At 35.4% G+C, this 22,386-nt stretch overlaps 1 protein-coding gene across 2 annotated transcripts; it reads left to right on the top strand.

The window, feature by feature from the left end:
• The first annotated feature begins 1,034 nt into the window (after nucleotides 1-1,034).
• LOC124839346 (protein DAY-LENGTH-DEPENDENT DELAYED-GREENING 1, chloroplastic-like) lies at nucleotides 1,035-19,093 on the top strand. 2 transcript variants are annotated; one of them, XM_088112122.1, is made up of 8 exons: nucleotides 1,037-1,827; nucleotides 2,197-2,282; nucleotides 3,884-4,057; nucleotides 4,462-4,576; nucleotides 11,758-11,855; nucleotides 17,821-17,956; nucleotides 18,305-18,378; nucleotides 18,527-19,093. In XM_088112122.1, exons 1-7 carry the CDS (start codon nucleotides 1,192-1,194, stop codon nucleotides 18,371-18,373), a joined length of 1,314 nt encoding a protein of 437 aa, XP_087968248.1. In that variant the 5' UTR covers nucleotides 1,037-1,191; the 3' UTR covers nucleotides 18,374-18,378; nucleotides 18,527-19,093. The 2 variants fall into 2 exon arrangements, with proteins under 2 accessions (XP_087968249.1, XP_087968248.1); XM_088112123.1 differs by lacking the exon at nucleotides 3,884-4,057 and having other exon boundaries at nucleotides 1,035-1,827.
• Nucleotides 19,094-22,386: the final 3,293 nt, after the last annotated feature.

Below are 22,386 nucleotides of genomic sequence, written 5' to 3'. Positions count from 1 at the left end.
TAAAAGTATGACATTTTGAAGTATATTTTTTTAATAAATTTATTTATTCCTATTCAATCTAATTTTCTATTTTTTTTTTCTAAACTCAATTCCCTCTCTTTCCACATACTCTATTTCTTTTCCAATTTACCTCGTTTTCCATTTCATTTTTGAACTGTAATCACTCTCCTTCTAGTCATTCACCCAGACATTCACCTTCCCAAACCCTCAATTCACACACTCTTTGCACTTTCCATTCTTTGCATTTGAGTTTCATTAGAACCATCGACCTGCTCATTGTCCTTATGCTGGAGTGACCTGGAAATGGCTTGAGCAGTAGCTGTAACTTGATGCTAACAACTAAAATGCTGGAAATTTATTAGTATGTATAAGATTTTTATATATAAGGAAATTAGAAATATAATATTTGTTGTTTCTAGATAGATCTTAATATTTTTTTACCTTCATATTTGCAAAGTTTCATATGGTAATATATTAGAAAGTCTCCTTCTTAACTTTTTTAATTGATAATTTCATACTTTCAAAATAGAGGAAAATTTGTTTTGTTTTATTTCTTTTATTTTTTTTAACTCATCTTTTATTTTGTTACATTGATTAAATAAATAAACCCCAAAAAGAATTTTATATTTACATCTTATTACTTTTATTAATACTATACTAGAATTTTTTAAAAAATCAGAAAATATATTTGAGTTCAAATATTTATACAGAAAATATTTTGTGGGCATTTGACTCTTACCCATATATAACTAAACAAAGTAAGTGTTTAGCAAATTTTCATCTGTTGCTGATATCATTTAATAATTATTAATAATTATAAAAGAAATGAATAACTAGAATATTTCATTTTTTTTAATTTCTTATCATATGATATTTTTATTATGAAAATGATGTTTTACATGTAAATGGTTAAAGGAAGAAGTGAAGAGAGAGATGGGATAGAACGTGGCAGAACTATAGCCATGCCCAATACTATGCTGGGGGTAACGCTCTTTTTGTAAGGTCGTATAATTAGATAAATAAATAAATAAAGAAAGGCAAAAAGGCCTGACATTGAGAATATAGAATAGAGTAGATGAGGATAATATGAATTGGAGAGGTTGGCTTGGCTGAGTTTGTGCTAAAGCAGAACATTACCAACCAGTATGTTTTGCATTCACTCGGGAAACTGAAAAATGTGGGCATATATTCATGTTCTTCATGAGCTCTTCAACCGTTTTATGCGACAGCTTAATCTTTTTTAATCAGAAACTGCTTTTGAACTCTTTCGTCTCGCATGGTTCATCCAACTTTGTGATTCAGTTGGGCAGCAAAACGAGGCGGCTTAATGGATTCATTTCAAAAGCGGAAAAGCATAGTGGGCATTCAAGGAAGAGCAGTTGGTGGCAGAAATTCTTTTTCGAAGATGATGGGAATTGGCTTGGTCTGAGGGACGAGGATATGGTGGATACTGAGGCTGAGGTCGTGGCTGCGGGCGAGGCTGAGAGCACACAAGAGTTATCAGAGGGCGAGAAGTTTGAGGCATGGAAGCAAAGAGCTGAAGCAATTGTGGAGTTAAGAGAGGCCCAAGAAGATAGGAAGAACCAAGAGTATAGGAAATGGGAAGACTGGCTTTTGGATGGGGACGGGATTAGTCGGGAGGGTAACACTTCCTCTTCGGATTGGGAGCAGGGCATGAAGGATTATAGGGATAATGTGCGAGATGATTCCGGTGATCTTCCCGCCGACAAGGGGTTGGTAGAGTCCGCTAGGTATTTGATTTTTGGAGGAGAAGATGAGGACATGCTTTATGAAGATCGTGTTTTCCAGTATGCCTCATCAAATTCGGTTAGTGCATTTCCTTATGTTCACGAAATGCTTTTCATTTAAGTGGTCTGATTTTTCTTCTCAACCAAAACCCTCACTTAGTTAATAGCTTAGCCTTGTATAAGAAGGGTGGGGAAAGCACGGATTTAAGCCCAGCAGCTGCAACTGAAGTTGGAATGGCATGATTTGAACTGATACATTGTGTGTTTGATCTTTATATTCAACTATTTTTGGAAGCATTTAAATCATTGATGTCAAATTTTCAATTCTCCTTTTCAGACATTATCCAGCTTCCTAATATTGTCATACCAAATGAATGATTTTCTGGTTCTCTCTTAATATATTCTCTATTTAGTAATTCAATTCCACGTACCAAAATTATTATTACAGGCAAAATTTTTGGCAGTGTTGATTATTGTACCTTGGGCAATGGATTTTCTGGTTCATGACTACATACTTATGCCATTTTTAGACAGGTATGTGTTGTTTATCATGTTTTTCTTCTAAATATATGAAATGTTTTTCTATTGACTGTATATTATCTTGTTTTTCTTAATGTTTCAAGAGTTGTGCACAAACAGATGAACCTGTGACTGTGTATCTGTGCATGCTGTTCTGTAGAAGTATGGCCTGTTTGGAGGACAAGGCAATGTTTTACGAATGAGTTGCCCGTCATATAGAACTCGAGTGGGCAATGCTAATATTTTAGTACACAGAATGAGACAGAATAGTGGAGTAGTGCGATTAATCTGAGATGTAATAGGATGCCGAAGGCCATGCTGAGGAAACTCAATGTGCACAGGAATATCATGTGTCACTGGTTCAGCTACCAAGTAGGAACCCATAAATACAGTCTGAGAAAAGAAGAGGCCAATATAGTAGATATGGCTAATATCATAATCCGGTGCCAAAGAATATAGATCTTCAGAAGATAGTGGTTTGCCATAATATAATTCCTTCTTTTTAAACATTGTGGTATTGAATGGAAACCATTTTGACTAGCAGCATAACACATAATGTAGTATTGATCCTACTATTATTTGTTCTCAACTAGACAAACTTAGTTGTGTCAGGGATCAATTCTCCCAATAGTCTCAGTTATAAGGGAAGATGCTCAATAACGGTTCTATATCTATAGCATGACCATTTAGACCTTCTACTAGAGAGGCCTTTTGGGCTTGAAATGTATGCACGAACCCACTTTCCCTTGTGCTGAAGTTTAACTTTATTATGAAGAAGGGGGTCAAGGATCAAACTCACAGCCACTGTTTCAGAGAGGCTTTGCTATCAATTTTAGAGATACAAAACCATTTGTGGGTCCCTACTGGGAAGGTTCATTGTCCTTCACGTGATATCAAAGTCTCTGATCAAATGGTAGCAGGTCTGATTCTTCATAGTTAACATTTGGGACAGATATTAGAGGACTCATTGATTGTCCACATTTCATGTTTAATGACGCTTGTATGGATGGTAGGGAATGTCAGATATATAAAATCATTAATGAGCATTCATCTCACTGCTAAAAATTTCAGAAGTTGTCTGACAATAGTTAAGATAAAAGTGGATAAGGAAAAGTATTATGATATTTTTGTTTAGTGCCCAGTATTGGTTATATGGAGGTTTTGCTGATTTTATATGTAGCTCATGTTTTTTCTTTAGAATAAATCGCATTGGCACCCTTTAAGGCTTGTTCGAATTACACTGATACCCCGACTTTTTAAAAATCCTACACAAATCTCCCCTTAGTTTTAAAACGATACATTGTCAGCCCTTTTACATTTCATATACATCCCCTTAAGTTCAAAAACTATTACACTTACATCTGATGAGGGAGGCAAATGTAAAGGTGGAAAAAACAGGATGTGTAAGTGTAATATGAGAAAATCTCAAGGGGTGCCATTGTGAATTATTCTGTTTTATTTTAGACAGACAACTATGATTTTATCATTTTCTTCTGCTTTCTTTGTAATTGAGTAAAAGTTTTTCAGATTATTCATCCTTTACGTGTGTGTTAGTTTTACCTTCTTGAATTGACACTGTTTGCATAACCATTAAAGAAACCTTTTGCTATCGATAGATATGTGAAGACTGTACCACTTGCAGCACAAATGCTTGATGTAAGAAGATATCAAAAACTTGAAATAGTTGAAGAACTAAAAACTGAGAGGGGACGGTTTGAGCTTGAGGTCGAGATTGGTAAATCTCCACCTCTTTCTGATGATGAGGTTTGGTGGGAATTAAGACATAAAGCGTAAGATCGATCCCTCTTTCTTTTGCCTTATTGTCTTGAATGGTGCTCATCCTTTTTCTTGTGTTGATTACTATAGCTGTATTCAGAATGAGTATTATAAGAATATTGAATTAAAAACAAAGTCCACAAAAGCAATCATGCTAGAGTCTGCACTGTAACTGCCTGTTGTTTAACATGTCTCTCGCTAATCTTAAAAAATCTTTGCATCATTCTTTACCTGAATTCTGTTTATAAAGAACTTATGAACTGGTGAAGGCTTTGAGCAAAAGGAGAATCAATATAGTCCTGGACTTGTTGATTAGTTTTCATGGTATTTAGATTTAGTAAGAGTAATTATTTAAAGATGACCTTTGATTGTTTTATACTCTTTCTCCTTTTTGCCATTCTATTTGTTGCCCCAACAGATTAGAGTTGAGGGAAGAGCGGAGACAGGAAAATCGCAGAGCATTTGCCAACATATGGTCAGATACAGTTTACGGGATCTCTTTATTTATTCTTTTATACTTCAATAAGAGTAAAGTAAGTTCACCATTTTCTTTCTGTTAAATGTTTTGATGCATTAATTGTTTTATTAGACTTGTTCTCTGTCACAAAGTGAATGTTGAGTTTGTATGTTCACATAAAAGTCTTACTTATAATCACATATTAAGGTACAACAGGACCAATCATAAATACATTAGAATAAATTAAATACCTAAAATTATCATAACTCCAACCCTAATTTGTTGTTATAGATGCTATCTAACATGCCTCTCAAATTAGAACATATGCCATATGAGTCAACCATGTTTCAAATCTGGTCAACATGAGAGCCTCTAAGAAACTTTTCAATTGGTCAATAGGGTTGAAACAATTTGTTTGTGAAGAGGTATGTCATTCACAAGTTTAAAACGGCCTACTTCAACTGACTCAAGAAGGCATTTTTAGGGGTCATATTGGAGTCATTTGATTATTCAGTTATTGGTTGACATCATAGGAGAGACTATGTTGTCTAGTGAAAACAGATTTTTTTATAAAAAATTGACATATAACAGAAGAATGATGCTAGAAATTAAAAAAAAATAGTTTTTTATAAGAATGATGTTAAAAGGTTTCAATAGGTATTGAAAAGAAGTTTTCAAATGAAAAATAAAAATGAAAAGTTGACAGTTTGTTTCTATTATAAGAAGCAGTTTAAAGCTAAACAATTTGTGAAGAGGTATATCATTCACAAATTTAAAACGGCATCCTTTCAATTGACTCAAGAAGGCGGTTTTAGGGGCATATTGGAGTCCTTTGAAGGATTATTGTTTGACATCATAGGAGAGTCTATGTTGTCTAGCGAAAACTAAGTTTTCAATTTAAAATGACATATAGAAGAGTGATTCTAGAAATTTGAAAAAATAGTTTTTGATAAAAATGGTTAAAAGGCTCCAATAGGTATTGGAAAAAAGTTTTCAAATAAAAAATAAAAATGAAAAGTTGACAGTTTGTTGCTATAAGAAGCAGTTTAAAGCTAAACAAGGCACAGGGCAAGTGGCAGAATCATAATAAAAGGGAGATCTCTGAAGACACCTTTCAATATCTACAATAGGTGTCTTTAGTTTTAAGTGTACTATAAATAGGAAAATATTTCTAGTATTTTAGTTTGTCATGAACCCTTACACACTTCTTGTGTACCAAATTTTGTCACATTCATGGCTTTGCAGTTCTATAGAAGAATATGTTTCTTTATCTTCATTATATTTTCTATGACTCCTCCTTTCAATAACTCCTTTTCTTATCTATGACTCTTTTTATGTTACTACGGAAATATAATAATTTCTAATGTGACTTTTTTTGTTTTTTTTTTCTTTCAATGCATGTTTGTGTTTGGCTATGTTACTACCGAATATAATCATTCGAAAATTTTATTGTTTCGCCCTCATATATTCGTTAATGCTTATTAAAATTCCTCATTATAACTAAAGGACTCATTTGATAGTTGAGATTACACCTATTTTCTTTGAAAATCAAAAAGATTCCTAGTTTGAAAACAAAAAGTCCTTAAGAGTGTTTTGGTTCAATAAGATTAGTCCCGAAGTTAAAATTCTTATTTGTTGTGTTGTGATCTCAAAACTTCACACTGAAATTCTTGAACAACAGTAGTACAGACAAATATGGTTGTACAAAGTGGTAGGTGGCTTAATGGAAGTTAAAAAAAAGGCAAAGCAAGGCCAAAATATGGAAGTATGTGTAGGGACAACGTTGGTGATTGAAGTGCCAATTGCAGAAGAGGTTGGAGGTAACGCCATGCATGGTGGTGTTGGGCACTTGAGAGGTCCCTCCTGTGTCATTTGGAGCCACAAACTTCAGTCATGAGTAGATTAGCTTGAGGCAAACAAAAATAGTTGTGGTTCCCTTGAAAACTTGCTCACCCAAAAATAGTAGTGGTTGACAGTGGTGAAGGATACATTGGAAAAAGAAAACCCAATGGTAAAGAAGGAAATCAGAAAAGAACATGGTTTCCAAAAATTATTTTGGTATGGATGGACATGAGTGCATTGGATAAGCAGAAATTAGGGTTTTCTCATTGGGTTCTAGATTCCATGTTGAGATAGAAGAATATGAGAAACCATAGGAGAGAATTTGTGTGTGTAACTTATACATTAGAGAGTATTATTTATAGATGACACTTAAACACGACCACAAATGCACGGATCCGAATTACCCTAATCTCTCTTAGATAAAGATATACACTATTTACTGCAAGAATGAACTTTGGCCCAAGGATACTCGTTCATTTTCTCCTTGATCACCATTTATTTAGCCACTAACCATTAATTTGTCCAACTAGAACTAACGTATTATGAATTCACAGTTAGAAACTAGGGACCACGTTTGTCATCTAGAACCACACTTTGTACAAAAAGGTATATAGACAAATATCTAGGGGGAAAGACAACGGTTACAATTAGGTGTGGGGATAAAAGTAGGAAGAATTTATTTCCATCCTAATAAGCTCTTACGAAATTCAAACATTCCTATGTGATAAGTAATTCATTTGGACTTTTGTTCATGTATCAATAAATGCTAATGACATATAATAGGCTTAGAGGCCATGTGATGCTCTTCTATTGTGTTTTATGTGTAATTATTGTTCAGAATTGGTTGCTAATCTATTCCCACATTATTTTTGCTGTTTTTTTTACGGAATACATTATTCAGTCTTTTTTGTGAATTTGGTTGTTGTAAAACAGTAGTAGGATGCTGGAATTAATTATTCTCTCATTCATGCTTTTGAAACAATACATAGGTGTTTAAAACGAAACAAACTATTGTCTAATTAAGGTAAAAAATCTCCTGAAATAAAGTCTCTAAATCAGGAGAGATCTACCCAATAATACCTGATCTTAATAAAAGGAAATCTGCCCAATAATTACTAATCCTAATCCCTCAATTTTAGGGATTACACATAATTGCTATATTAATTGTGCAATAAATTCACATATTCTGACGCCCCCCCTCAAGTTGAGGAATAAATATTGGTCATTCCCAGCTTGCTTATAAGATCTTGGAAGATAGGGCTATTGAGACCTTTTGTTAACACATCAGCTACTTGTTGCCTGGATGGGACATACGCCATGCATAATAGACCTTCGTCTACTTGTTCTTTGATGAAGTGTCTATCTATTTCAACGTGTTTTGTCCGGTCATGTTGAACCGGATTATGTGCAATTTCTATTGCTGATTTATTATCACAGTACAGTTTCATGGGACCCTCCAAATCAACTTTCAAATCATCCAGAATAATTTTTATCCATAATAATTCACATATTCCTTGAGCAAGTGCTCTGAACTCTGATTCAACTGATGATCTAGACACTACATTCTGTTTTTTACTTCTCCAAGTTACTAAATTTCCACCCAGGAAAGTACAATATCCAGTAGTCGATCTTCTATCAATTAGAGATCCTGCATAGTCTGCGTCGGTGTAGGCTTCAAGGTTCAATTTTTCATTCTTCTTGAATAGGATTCCCTTTCCGGGAGTGTCTTTTAAGTAATGTAGAATCCTGTAGGCAGCTTGAAGGTGAGACTCCTTTGGTTCATGCATAAACTGACTTATTACACTTACCGAATGGGCAATATCTGGTCGGGTATGCGCTAAATATATTAATTTTCCAACCAACCTTTGGTACATCCTTTTTTCTACTTCTGGTTCATCTCCAAATTTACTCAGTTTGTGATTGGGGTCCATTGGAGTTGTTGCAGGTCTGCATCCAATAGTCTTTGTCTCAGCCAACAAATCGATTATGTATTTTTGTTGGGATATAAAGATTCCTTGGGTAGAGTATGCTACTTCAATTCCTAGAAAATATTTTAGTTTTCCAAGCTCTTTGAGATCAAATTCTTGGACTAGTCTTTGTTTCAATTTTTCCTTTTCTTTTTCATCATTCCCAGTTACTATAATATCATCCACATACACCAACATAACTGTTACCTTCCCCTTTTCTGAATGTTTTATGAACAACGTGTGGTCTCCTTGGCTTTGTTTGTAGCCAAATCCCTTCATAACTTTTGAGAACCTCCCAAACCATGCTCTAGGAGATTGTTTCAGTCCATATAGTGCCTTCTTAAGTTTGCACACCTTATTTTGTCTATCTCCTTCAACCCCCTGTGGGATATTCATGTAGATTTCTTCCTCTAGGTCTCCATGAAGAAAGGCATTTTTAACATCATACTGTAGTAGTTTCCAATCAAAATGAGCAGCTAAGGATAGAAGAATCCTTAGAGTATTCATTTTAGCAACTGGTGCAAACGTCTCTTCATAGTCTATTCCATATGCTTGAGTGTATCCTTTGGCCACCACTCTTGCTTTGTATCGTTCAAGTGACCCATTAACATTATATTTTACTGTGAATATCCACTTACAGTCAACGATATTCTTTTCTTTGGGTTTATCCACAATTTTCCAAGTGTTATTCTTCTCTAATGCTGTCATTTCCACTTGCATAACATCTCTCCACTCTTTCTTTGCTAGTGCTTCAGTAATATTATTTGGTATAACCACAGAATTCAAGTTTATAATGAGTAAATGCCCATTTTTCCTTTCTGCCACTCCATTTTGTTGTGGGGTATAAACACATGAAGAGTCATGGATGATCCCATTAGATTGGAAATACGAGGATATGGTTTGGTTGAAATAATCTCTAGCATTATCGGTCCTAAACCTCTTAATATTAACTCCAAATTGAGTTCTAATCATTGAGTGAAATATGGGAATGATAGTGCTGACATCGGATTTTTGTTTAAGCAAATAGAGCCAAGTAAACCTAGTGCAATCATCAATAAATGTTACAAACCAGCGGGCCCCAGAAATATTTGGTACTGTAGACGGTCCCCATGTATCACTATGAATCAATTGAAAAGGTTGAGAGCTTCTATTATTGCTATTGGGAAAAAAAGCACGAGTATGCTTCGCTAACTCACAAGTTTCACAATGAAGTTTTGAGATATCTAAGTTTTCATACAAATGAGGAAACATAAACTATAGCACCTTAAATGATGGATGTCCTAGACGATAGTGATACAACCATAGTTCATCCTTATTTGTTATACTGTGAAGGGATTTTGCTTGGTTGGTTTGGGATTCTTGAGATACTTCCAAGTAGTAAACACCATCTTTTTCTTTAGCAAGTCCAATCCTCCTCCCCGAGTCCTGTTCCTGAAAAACACAGAGATGGAGAAAACATTGCAGAACAATTGAGATCAAAGGTTAATTTCTTTATGGAGAGAAGACTGGCTGAGAGTTTGGGAACATGGAGAACGTTTTTAAGCATAAGGTCGGGGTTTACTTGGATATTACCATATCCTGCAAAAGTAGCTACTGACCCATTTGCAACAATAATTTTTCTATTACTTGGTGAGGGTGTATAAGAATGAAACAAGTGGAATAAATGTGTCATATGATCTGTAGCTCCCCGAATCCACAATCCAAGAGTTCACATTATATGAGGTATTCATACAAGAAGTTTTACCTGAGAAAACAAGAGAACATGATCCAGAGGGTTCCTCCATATTCCCCAATAGCTTCTTCAATTTCTTTATTTCTTCCATATTGAAACTGTCTACTGCTGGAGATTCTTTAATCTCTGTTTGTGTTATGTGCACTTGGGACTTTTGTTGTCCTCCACGATTCACCCACTCCTTTCCTCGAGGTTTGCCATGCAATTTCCAACATTTCTCCCTTGTGTGTCTCGGTTTCTAACAATAGGTGCACCATAAATTATCTCTGTTTCCTTTCCATAGAGAATTAGGAATTTGCTCATTTCCTTTCTGCACCAGTTCAGGTTTGGTAAGTAGAGCAGACCCATCTGCTGGTTGAGACTCAAGCATTACACTCCTCCGACTTTCTTCTGCACGAACAATAGAGATGGTTTCTTCTAGCGAAGGAGTATCCTTTCTCCCTAGAATTTGCACTCTAACCTAGTCAAATTCAGGATTTAGTCCTGCAAGAAAATCATATACACGATCCTTCTCTATGAAATTCTTGAAGAGGATTGCATCCTCAGCACACTTCATTTCAAAAACTCTGTAGTGATCAAGTTCCTGCCATAGATTCTGCAACAGTGCCGCATATTCTGTGATTCCTCTGCTTCCCTGTTTTGTGGCTGCAATTTTTATTTTGATTTCATATACTTGGGCAGCATCATTGGCTTTAGAATATGTGCGGTTTATGGAGTCCCAAATATCTTTAGCTGTATTAAGAAACATACAAGTGTAGCTGATGGTAGCTTCCATGGAGTCCCACAACCAACATAGTCATGGAATCTTTTTCATCCCATGCTGCAAATGTTGGATCCTCCATGCTTGGACCATTTTCAAGGAGATGAACCAGGCATCCTTTTCCCTTGAGATAGGTTCTAACAAATTGGGACCATTTGAGAAATTTTTTTCCATCCAACCTGTATGACGCTCGGAGACCTTGGAGTTCTCCATTTTTGTGTGAAGGACTAGAGACTTTGATGTAGCACCAGACATTGTAATCGGATGTTAGGTTAACACAGCGGAGAGAATAACAGCCGCAATTAAGGCTGCCCTTTTTTTTGGACGAGAATGGCAATGAAGGCTAGCAATAGTTGAGGAACGGCAATGAAGGCCGTGAGACAAAAAACAAAGACTAGGGCTCCAGGAAAAACCTAGAGCTCTGATACCATGGTAGAAAACAGTAGTAGGATGCTGGAATTAATTATTCTCTCATTCATGCTTTTGAAACAATACATAGGTGTTTAAAAAGAAACAAACTATTGTTTAATTAAGGTAAAAAATCTCCTGAAATAAAGTCTCTAAATCAGGAGATATCTACCCAATGATACCTGATCTTAATAAAAGGAAATCTGCCCAATAATTACTAATCCTAATCCCTTAATTTTAGGGATTACACATAATTGCAGGATTACACATAATTGCTATATTAATTGTGCAATAAATTCACATATTCTGACAGTTGTCATAGTTCCTTGGACCTAATTTTAGTAAAGTGCAATTTGTGCTCCTATTTGGTGCATATGGTTTGAGCATAGCCTTCATATCTACTGGAAGGCTTCTTTAGCATAGCAGTTGAAATGGGCTATATTTTGGCATTTGCATTTTTAATATTTTTTACTAATATTTTATAGTGTTTCACTCTGAAATATACATATTAACTATCTTTAACAAATTTCTTTGCCCCTGTTGTGCAGGTAGCCTTGCTCAAATTTACAGGTTATAAAATTATCAATAATATTTCAGACACCGGGAAGGCTTTTCTAATTATACTGATCACAGATATATTCTTAGGGTAATTTCCTTTGCATCTCGCAATTGCCCTCCATTTAGTGAAACTTGGTTTCTAATGAATTATTAATTTGCTCATGATATTACATGCATCATGTATCAATGCATTCAAAAGAAGTATAATACCTTTAGAAAAGGTAGCTAAGCTATCAGCAAGAGAGAAAAACATTTTGTATGTGCAATAAATAGAGAAGATTGGGAGAAAATATCCTTGTGTGTTTAGCATACACATAGGGTAATTTATTTATATTGTAAGATATGGGCCAATGCCCTTAATACAGAATAGGCTGAGCCCAAATAACAGAAACACACATCTTAACATCTAGCACTCCCCCTCAAGCTAGAGCATATAAATCATATGTTCCAAGCTTGTTACAAAGATAATCAATTCTAGGTCCTCGTAAGGACTTAGTGAATATGTCTGCCAACTGGTTGCTTAAGTTAACGAACTTAGTCTTGATATCTCCAGACATGATTTTTTCTCGAATGAAGTGATAATCAACTTCAATGTGCTTGGTTTTCTCATGGAAGACAGGGTTAGAGCTAATATGGAGAGCAGCTTGATTATCACATATAAGTGTCATGTGAGTGACATCTCCAAATTTCAATTCACTAAGTAATTGTTTAAGCCACACAAGCTCGCAAGTAGCTGATGCCATAGCTCTATATTTTGCTTCTGCACTGGACCTTGCCACAACACTTTGCTTCTTACTTTTCCAAGATATCATGTTGTCACCAATAGAGACACAATATCCAGAAGTAGACCTCCTATCAGAAGGGGAACCAGCCCAATCAGCATCTGAATAGCAAACGATTTTTGTATCGTTGTTAGGGCCATATAGCAAACCTTTTCCAGGTGATCCTTTAATATACTTCAGTATGCGAACAACTGCATCCCAATGGTCTTCACATGGGGAGTTTAGAAATTGACTCACCACACTAATTGCGAAGGAAATGTCAGAACGCGTAACAGTAAGATAGTTTAATTTACCAACTAATCTTCTGTACCGTTCAGGATCTGAGAAAGGCTCCCCCTGATTTGGTAGAAGTTTGATGTTAGGGTCCATAGGTGTCTCAACAGATTTACAGTTCATCAACCCTGTTTCCTCCAAGATGTCTAACGCATACTTCCTCTGAGATATGACAATACCATCATTGGATTGTGCTACTTCAATACCCAAAAAGTACCGGAGTTTGCCAAGATCTTTGGTTTGAAAATGATGACAAAGGTGTTGTTTCATCTGAGAGATGCCAAGATAGTCGGTTCCTGTGAGAACAATATTATCGACATACACTATTAAGTAGATACATCCAGCACTTGAGTGGCGATAGAACACTGAATGATCGACTTCAATGCGAGACATGCCAAATTGTTGAACAACACAGCTGAATTTACCAACCCAGGCCCGAGGAGACTGTTTTAGGCCATATAAGGATTTGCGAAGACGACATACCAATCCAGATGACTCCCCTGAGCAACAAAGGCAGGCGGTTGCTCCATATAAATTTCTTCATGCAAATCACCATTTAGGAAAACATTTTTGACATCAAGTTGGTAAAGAGGCCATTGTCGAAGAGCAGCCATGGCAATGAATAGGCGAACAGAGGTCATTTTTGCCACTAGAGAAAAAGTATCACCATAATCTAAACCAAAAATCTGTGTGTAGCCTTTGGCAACCAGTCGAGCTTTCAGACGATCAATTGTGCCATCAGGGCCAACCTTGATAGCATACACCCACCTACAACCAACAACAGACTTTTCAGATGGTAATTGGACAAGCTCCCAAGTTCCACTCTTCTGTAAAGCACTTAATTCATCCAGCATAGCTTGACGCCAGCCAGTATAAGTTAAGGCATCACCCACAGATTTAGGAATTGACACAGAAGAAATGGATGAGAGACAAGTGTAAAAAGATGGAGATAATCTGTGGTAACTAAGAACAGTATAATGGGGGAAGGGTTACGGGTAGAGCGTATACCTTTACGGAGGGCAATAGGCAAGTCAGACTCATTTGCTGGAGCCGGAGGAGACACACGAGGCGGCACTGGAAGTGAGTCATGAGGGAGACAATTGCGGCGACTATAAACCTGAAGGGGTGGTGGTGAAGGACGATCCTGTGGTGAATGAGAGTCTAAAGAAGGAGGTGACAAAATGGGTGGAGCATCACCAGGAGGATCACAGATAAGAGGAATATCAACAGTAACAGGGAGAGGTACAAAACTAGAAGATAGATGTGAAAAGTAAAATGAAGATTCATCAAAAGTGACATCAGCAGAGATAAAATGACGATTGAGGGAAGGGGAAAAACACTTATAGCCCTTTTGTGACCGTGGAAATCCTAAGAAGACACATTTGTGAGACCTAGGAGATAACTTATCAAGACCAGGACTAAAATCATGAACAAAACATGTAGACCCAAAAACTCTAAGAGGTAATGGATGTAGAGAGTCTTGAGGAAATAAGATAGAATGAGGGATTTTGTTATCTAGAACGGAAGATGGCATGCAGTTGATAAGATAACATGCCGTGAGAACAACATCACCCCAAAAACATGAGGATACTTGACCATGAATGAGAAGGGTACGAGTTGTTTCAATAAGGTGTCTATTCTTGCGCTCAGCCACCCCATTTTGTTGAGGGGTATAAGCATATGAGGTTTGGTGAAGAATGCCATGAGAAGCCATAAAATGTTTAAATGGTTGAGAAAGGTATTCACGGCCATTATCACTGCGTAAATTTCGAATAGAAACCCCAAACTGTGTTTTTATTTCATTAAAAAAAGATTGGAAAATAGAAAACAACTCAGAACGATTCTTCATTAAAAACAACCAAGTACATCTGGAATAGTCATCAATAAAGGTAACAAAATACTGAAAACCTGAAGTGGACTTAGCACGACTAGGTCCCCAAATGTCAGAATGAACCAATGAAAAGGAGGACGATGCCTGCTGTGAGACACTACTAGGAAAGGAACTACGAGTATGCTTCCCTAACTGACAAGACTCACACGACAAACTTGATAATTTTGACAACCTCGGGACAAGTTGTTGTAGTTTGGCAAGACTAGGATGACCTAACTGAGCATGAAGAAGGGATGGTGACTCCATGATTACGCCAACATGTGGAGAAGAGCGGAGATGATAAAGGCCACGAGACTCACATCCTGTGCCAATCATGTGTTCCGAACTCCGGTCCTGCAACCAAACATAATCTTTAGTAAATGAAATAACACAATTAAGAGTACGAGTTAGACGACTAATGGACAATAAATTGAAGGGAGACCCAGGGACATAAAGTACATGATCAATGGAGATGGATGGAAAAATATCAACAGTACCAACACCATGAGATGAAACTCTAGACCCATCAGCCATTGTTACCAAGGGTAAATTATCCAGACACGACAAGGAAGAAAACAAGGACTTGTTACCAATGATATGATCGGTGGCGCCTGAGTCAAGGACCCAAGGTCCGAGGGAGTGAGAGTGAGTCAGACCAACAAAAGGTGTACCTGTACGTGCAACAGATGCAGTTGTAGTGGAACTAGAGTGCTGACGATCCTCATACCATTTGAGAAATTCGTTAAAGATTGCAGGTTGTTTTACGGTATTAGATGAAGTAGGATGGTCTGCAGACGGTGATCGGGGAGGTGGATCAGAATTAGCCATTGCTACAGGTCGAGGAGGACGTCCATGAAGCACATAACATTTATCAATTTTGTGGCCTAGCTTGCCACAGTGGTCACATTTTGGATGTCCTTTACTTGGCTTGCGAGACCGACTTCGATCATCACGTTGGGCAGCCATAATAGAGGAATCATCAGTACGAGGAGATGTCTTAGTGATGGGTTTGCTTGGTATACGCAAAAGAGCAGAAGAAGTAGAAGTAAAGTTGGGTATGACAGGAGAACCCAAAATCTGATCACGGACATGAGAGACATCATCAGAGAGTCCGTATAATGCCAACAACATGAAAAACTTTGACCGTTGTTCCAATTCTTCAGCAGGAGTGGAAGCAGGAGGTAATATATCATTAAAATCATGAAGAAGGGCATGAATTTTACCCAAATATTCTGTCATGGGACCAGGATTGCGTGGACCAATAACAGTTAACAGGTCCTAACAAACACCATAAAGACGCTGAGTATCATTTGTGTATAACAACTTCGGTTGTGCCCATACTTCTGAACATGTTTCATATGATCGAAACATTTGTTTCAGTGAGGAGTGAATGGTGGACTTTATAACAATGCATAACTGAGCATCAATTTTCATCCAATGGGAAGTGTCATCTATGTTAGGAGTAGTCACATTTTGAGTAAGGTGATCTAAGTACCCCTGACTCTTCAACCAAATTTTGATGTCGGATGCCCATGTTGCATAATTTGTGCCATCTAACTTGTCAATGGGCAAGTGTACTTTCACATAATTGGTGTATATTGAGGGATCAGAAGATGAGCCACCAACAGAGGTGTTTGTAGACGAGGAAGATGCCATGGAGAGGGAGAAACCCTAAAAATCCAAAGTGCTCCGATTGACGCAACAACCACAGATCCAGAAAGAGGGCGAGGAGGCGATCACGGCGGTTCTGATTGGCGGCGAAACTCTTCGGCGACGCGCAGCGGTGACTGTTGCGGCGGCGCGTGGAGGCGCGTGGGTGGTCCGTTCGCCGCAATCTTTGTACCACGGTGGTCGCCTGGGCGAGACAATTCCGATGGTGTGATCGTCGATCGATTCTGGAACTCCGACGGCGGCGGCGGCGACGACAGCGGCGGCGGTGGCGGTGGCGACTGCCGCGACAACGGCGGTGATGGGTACCGGAGACCGTGGAGTTGGCGGGAACTATTCATGTGTTCTAGATACCATGTGAGAAATAGAGAAGATTGGGAGAAAATATCCCTTGTGTGTTTAGCATACACATAGGGTAATTTATTTATATTGTAAGATATGGGCCAATGCCCTTAATACAGAATAGGCTGAGCCCAAATAACATAAACACACATCTTAACATCTAACTGTATGTATTAAGAAATATAATATTGTGTTAATGGTTGAGCTTTCTACTTGGCCAGAAGAGTCCATTAATAACCGACTGAGCTTGAAGTCGTTATCAAGCCTCTAAGAGTACTTTCAATCTATCTAGTTTAAGCTGTTGAAAAGACACTTAAGAGAAGCTTGGTTGCATAGTCTCACCTCGTAAAATTGTGTGGTCTTACACTTTGAGTTGTGGTTTTAACAGCAGTGCTGCCACTCCTTTGCCTTTCGTTGTAAAACCTCAAAAAATACTTTTCATATTAGACAATGACTCAATCATAAGTATCTGTGATCGAAGCTCACCAAAATAATCATTTTTATTTTGGATGTAGATATAAATATTGTTGAATATAGTGAAAAACTATGTATGAAATGAATTTTTCTTAGATTGAATATACACATAGGATACTTTATTCATAATAAAAGAAATATAGACTAAGTCCAAAATACAAAATAACAATAAACTAACTTAAGATAAAAGATAAAGATAAGATAAATAATATATCTAACATATATACAGATTCATAGACACATTTAGATACCCTTTTTTTTATTTTGATTTTGATTTACAAATCATTCCAAATAGTTCCTACTTATTTAAGAGGCAAGCCTGGCAAAGGAAGTCTAGTCCCTCACACCTCTGCACTTTAGTGGTACTGATTCGGGGATTTCCCAAACCCAAGGCTTTCAATCAGTGGTTATTACTTCTTTCTTGGGACACTATCAGCTAGAAATAAAATATATATATATATATATATATATATATATATATATATATATATATATATATATATATATATATATATATATATAACTGTTGCCTCTTCCTCTACTAGACAAGAATACCATGCCCTTTTTTCTTTGCCGGAGGGTGGGCTTTGGGTTTTAAGCATGTTGCTGTTGACTGCTTTTGTTGGATATTGGGATGCCTGCAGGTATCATTCTGAATCTGGTTGGCAAACTTTGCTAGAGATAATTGTTGAGCACTATGGGCTTGAAGTTGATCAGTCAACTATAACAATTTTTGTCTGCCTGGTCCCAGTTGTCATGGATGCATGCGTGAAACTTTGGGTACGTTCCTCTATTTAGTGACTGCTAAATAATACTGATATCATTTACATTTTCATTTCATGTACTTGTTTTTGTTAGAATTAGAAATATTAGGATATTCTTTGGGCTTTACCTTTCAACTTTAATATGAAATTATCCATCATTTAGCGGCACCTAGACCTGCAACTGCCGCTTTTATGAAATCTCTAGTAAATTGTAATCCTGTGAACAATAACATTTATCAATTTTTATTTTTGAACTATAATATTTCTAGAAAACTGAAAATTTCTATTTTGTGAACAGCTATTGAAGTTTTGCCTATTTCAATTTGTAGTTGTTAATGCACAACACTTTTATTTTTGTATACAGCTGTTTAAATTCCTCCCACGTTTGTCTCCAAGGGTGACAAATATATTTCAGGAAATGAAACGACACTAGTCTGGGTAAGTTGGTTTTCATCAGTCATGTATGTGGTCTGTCAACTGAAACAGTTTTCAGTTTTTCACCCTAGCCTCGTATTTCTTGCATACATTTCTTTATATTACAATGTCCAACATTTTTTGTCTAATAATTACTGTTCGACGAGTTCAGGTACTGCTTCAAGGGCGCCTTTTGTTTGAAAGTGGTCTGTTTTTTTAAAAGAAAGAAGTCTATGCTGATTGGCTTTCTTTCAATTATATGGTAGACGACAGCAGTTGAAGGAGTTTCATTGCGGCCAGCAAAATCATCCCTTAAATCCGACAACAAATAAATACAAGCCTTAAATATCATTTTGATTTTGAAATTCAACTCTTATTTGGTTAGATCCTGGAATTGGTTTGTTTGAGATGGATCTTTAAAAGTAAATTGGTGTTTCAAAGTTGAAAACGTGATGAAATATATTTCTGATGAGGTTGCCTAGCGTACATTCGGATGCTTTGAGAGTGGGGACGATTTTCATGAGCACCAAGAATTTCTTCATCTTCTAATGGATGAAAATGAACCATGTGATTGATTAATGGGTAAGAAGTTCCATATGAAATGTATTTGTATATGGAATGACAGGAATAAAAGATCAACTTGGCTAATGGTCAAATTGAAATCCAAGTCATTTTTATGTGAAGCATAGAGGTTGATTTCATTATCATTAAATGATAATTTATTGATTTTTTATTTATATTTCTATTCTTTTGCAGTTTTTTTATTTTAATTTGATTTAATGTTTTAATCATACACATTGTGACTAGTTATGAAGAATAAATTTATATGCTGGTTACTTGTAGGAGTGTTCTTAGTTAGGGATTGAAATATGTCAAACTCTGTACTTATGATTTGGTTTACAGAGGTCGAAATTAGTATATCCAATTGAAAAAGTCTTTTTGATTAAAAATATAAGGTTTTAGATGTTTAAAATGTTTTTTAAGGTTTAACAAGTCAGCTTAAGTTTGCTACTAGTATTTTATATTAAAATTATTACTATTTATGAATATATTTTTTATTTTTAAAATGACTTGTATAAAATGTTAAACTTATGTTATACGAGAGTGTTATTATTACAAAATAAATTTTTAAAGAAATAGTTTATTATGTTTTATTACTTATGTATATAAATACCACAATACAGTTTTTTTATTATTTATAAATTTGACGTATTACTCTTTTTCAACTAAACTTATATCCTAATATATGAATATATATTTATTTTAAAATAATAAATACGTGATATATATATATATATATATATATATATATATATATATATACATACGTTTTGAAAAATATATAAAAGTTTTAAAGATATAATAAATATAGGATTGTTATCTAAATTAAAATCATATCTATTAAATGTTGTTAAAATAAAAAATTATAAATATTATTATTATAAAAGTATTATTATTTATATATATATATATATATATATATATATATATATATATATAAAAGATACTTCATAAATAAATATTAATAAAATATTGGATATAAATACTTGTCGGATATATTATTCAAATTGAATTATCGATGATCATATGTTATCATGTACATTATAATTTATTTTAAAAATGAAACAAGTATAAATATAGTTCAAACCTATATACTTATTACACAAAACATTTTAGCTCCTTGTAGAATTATTTTAGCCAAGAATAAAAACTCACTATTATTTTTTAAATATTATAATAAAATAAAGATGCAAGATAGCTAAGAATGAAGATGAAGGTTGTGTATTATAACATAATATAAATGAGATAGAGTGCAGATTTCAAATCACTGTATAGAGCTTTTATTCCGTAAATATATATATTTTTTAAATAAACAATTAATCACGATAGAATTCATGTATTAATTAAAGGTAAAATTTATTTTATGAAAAAAAAACTTTTCTAATAATACAAAGCAAAATTCAAATTCTGTAATACAAATTATAAAAGATTAAATGTAACAATGTCAGACCCGTTAAAAACTCACTGAAAATCCCAAGTAGAGGGATCCATGTGTCAAGGAGAGAGTGAGCATTTTAGTTAGTGGAAAACAGGTGGCTGCAGGAGAGTAGCAGTTCGGTTTGGGTGACGGCAGTACTTAAGACAAAATTTCAAATGTCGTGTCATTTCTCTGCAAGCTCTCCTTTTTCTCCAAATTTCTGAAAAACGTTTTCTCCTCCTTCTCTCTAAAATTTGCACCTTTTCTCTAAGAAAATCTCACTTTTTCTTCTTCTGGTCACCTCTCAAGTACCGTTTGAACACTCTCGGCGTCAAGAGCTTTCGTTTAAACCGATCGGTTTGTAGTTCTGAGCCGGTGAGTTTCCTTCTCTTTAGCACATTCATTTATTTTCGCGTGCCAACCTTTATTTCTGGTCGCCTGAGTGAATCGTATAATTCTGAGTGTTTCTGGTTTTCTGTTTGGTTTAGTATTCCTAAAACGTGACTGTCGAACGTTAAGTCTTTGGTAGTGGGGAGCTCTATTCTGCATCATTGAGCGTTCGGTCAAGTATAGAGGTAAGGGAAGCTTATATAATTTGATTAAATTCTTGTTTTGAACGTTGGTATGTTTGCATGATATGTTGTTTGATTATTTGATGAGTAGGAAATATGTGTGTACTGCTTGTTTGGATAGATAAATGATATACATTGTGAACTTAGTTGAGATAGGGTTTGATTTTCAAACTGTAGTATTCTGAGGAAAGGTGATAGTATGGTCGAGCGTCATTAGCGAGCGTTCGGTTCTTCTCGGGAGTGCATGGTTTTTAACTGATTTCTCATGCCTTAGGGATAGTGTCTAAGAGTCTTTCTGTAATACTATATAAGATTAGGTAAACTGTGACCGAAAGTTCGTATTAACCGTTCAGTTTTCCTTTGAACGTCAGTCTATACTAAGTTCTTCTTCTAGAAATGATGTCGTTAATGAAGATCATTTTATAATATTAGATATACTTAAATGAGTGTTCGGCCTAAGTGTAGTCCTTCTTTAGGTTTTCTAAACAGTTTAGTTAATGTATTCTATACTACTTAAAGTCGTAGGCGTTCACGTTATTCTTCCATTAAAATAAATGGGACGCAATTGTGTGTGTATATATATATATATATATATGTGTATATATATATATGTATATATATGTATATATATGTATATATATGTATATATATGTATATATATGTATATATATGTATATATATGTATATATATATATATGTATATATATATATATATATGTATATATATATATATGTATATATATATATATATATATATATGTATATATATATATATATATACATTCATTTTATGTAAGTTTATTAGTGCTCGGTCTTGGACCAAGCGTTCGATCTTAGTAGCGTTCGTTCCTAATAAGTACTTGGTCTTGGACCAGCGCTCGTTCAATAGTGTTCGATTTCTATAGGGCTCGGTCTTAAACCAAGCGTTGGGTCTCGTTTTCAGAAATCTATTATTTCCATTTTTAGAATAAGAGTCCTTAACCAAAATCGATAGCGTTCGTTATTTCTCATCAGTATTAGTATTAGGTGTCAAATAGTGTTGGTCTTTAAAAGGTGTTCGGCCTAGAGTATTAGTACTCAGCCTAGGCTTCGTGGCGTCCGGCTTGAACTCTTAGGGGTGTATTTATTGAATGAATAAGTAGCGCTCAGCCATGTTAATTTCTAAGAAGTGTTATTTCAGTCGTACTTGTGCTATGATGAGAAAGTGTGATCTTATTTCAGTTTAATATATTGATGATAAAGTATGAGAGAATTTGAGATGTGATGTGAATGAAATAGTTTTGTTATGAACGATTATTCCATGGAGGAATATCTCAGAAAGTAGTTATTGATTTGTAAAGTATGAATGTGAGCAAAGCTTAGCGGGCGTTTATCCTGATATTCCATGATTACTCGTTCTCAAGTAGAAAGGAGTAAGTCATGTGTGAGAATGGCAGGAGGTCCTAGTCCATAAGGTTAACTTGGACGGAACGGATCAACCTC

Source organism: Vigna umbellata, chromosome 4 (genome assembly GCF_029865625.1).
Source record: "Vigna umbellata cultivar VRB3 chromosome 4, Vumbellata_1.0, whole genome shotgun sequence".
NCBI classification, from domain to species: domain Eukaryota; kingdom Viridiplantae; phylum Streptophyta; class Magnoliopsida; order Fabales; family Fabaceae; genus Vigna; species Vigna umbellata.
This window is presented reverse-complemented; position numbering and strand designations above follow the sequence as displayed.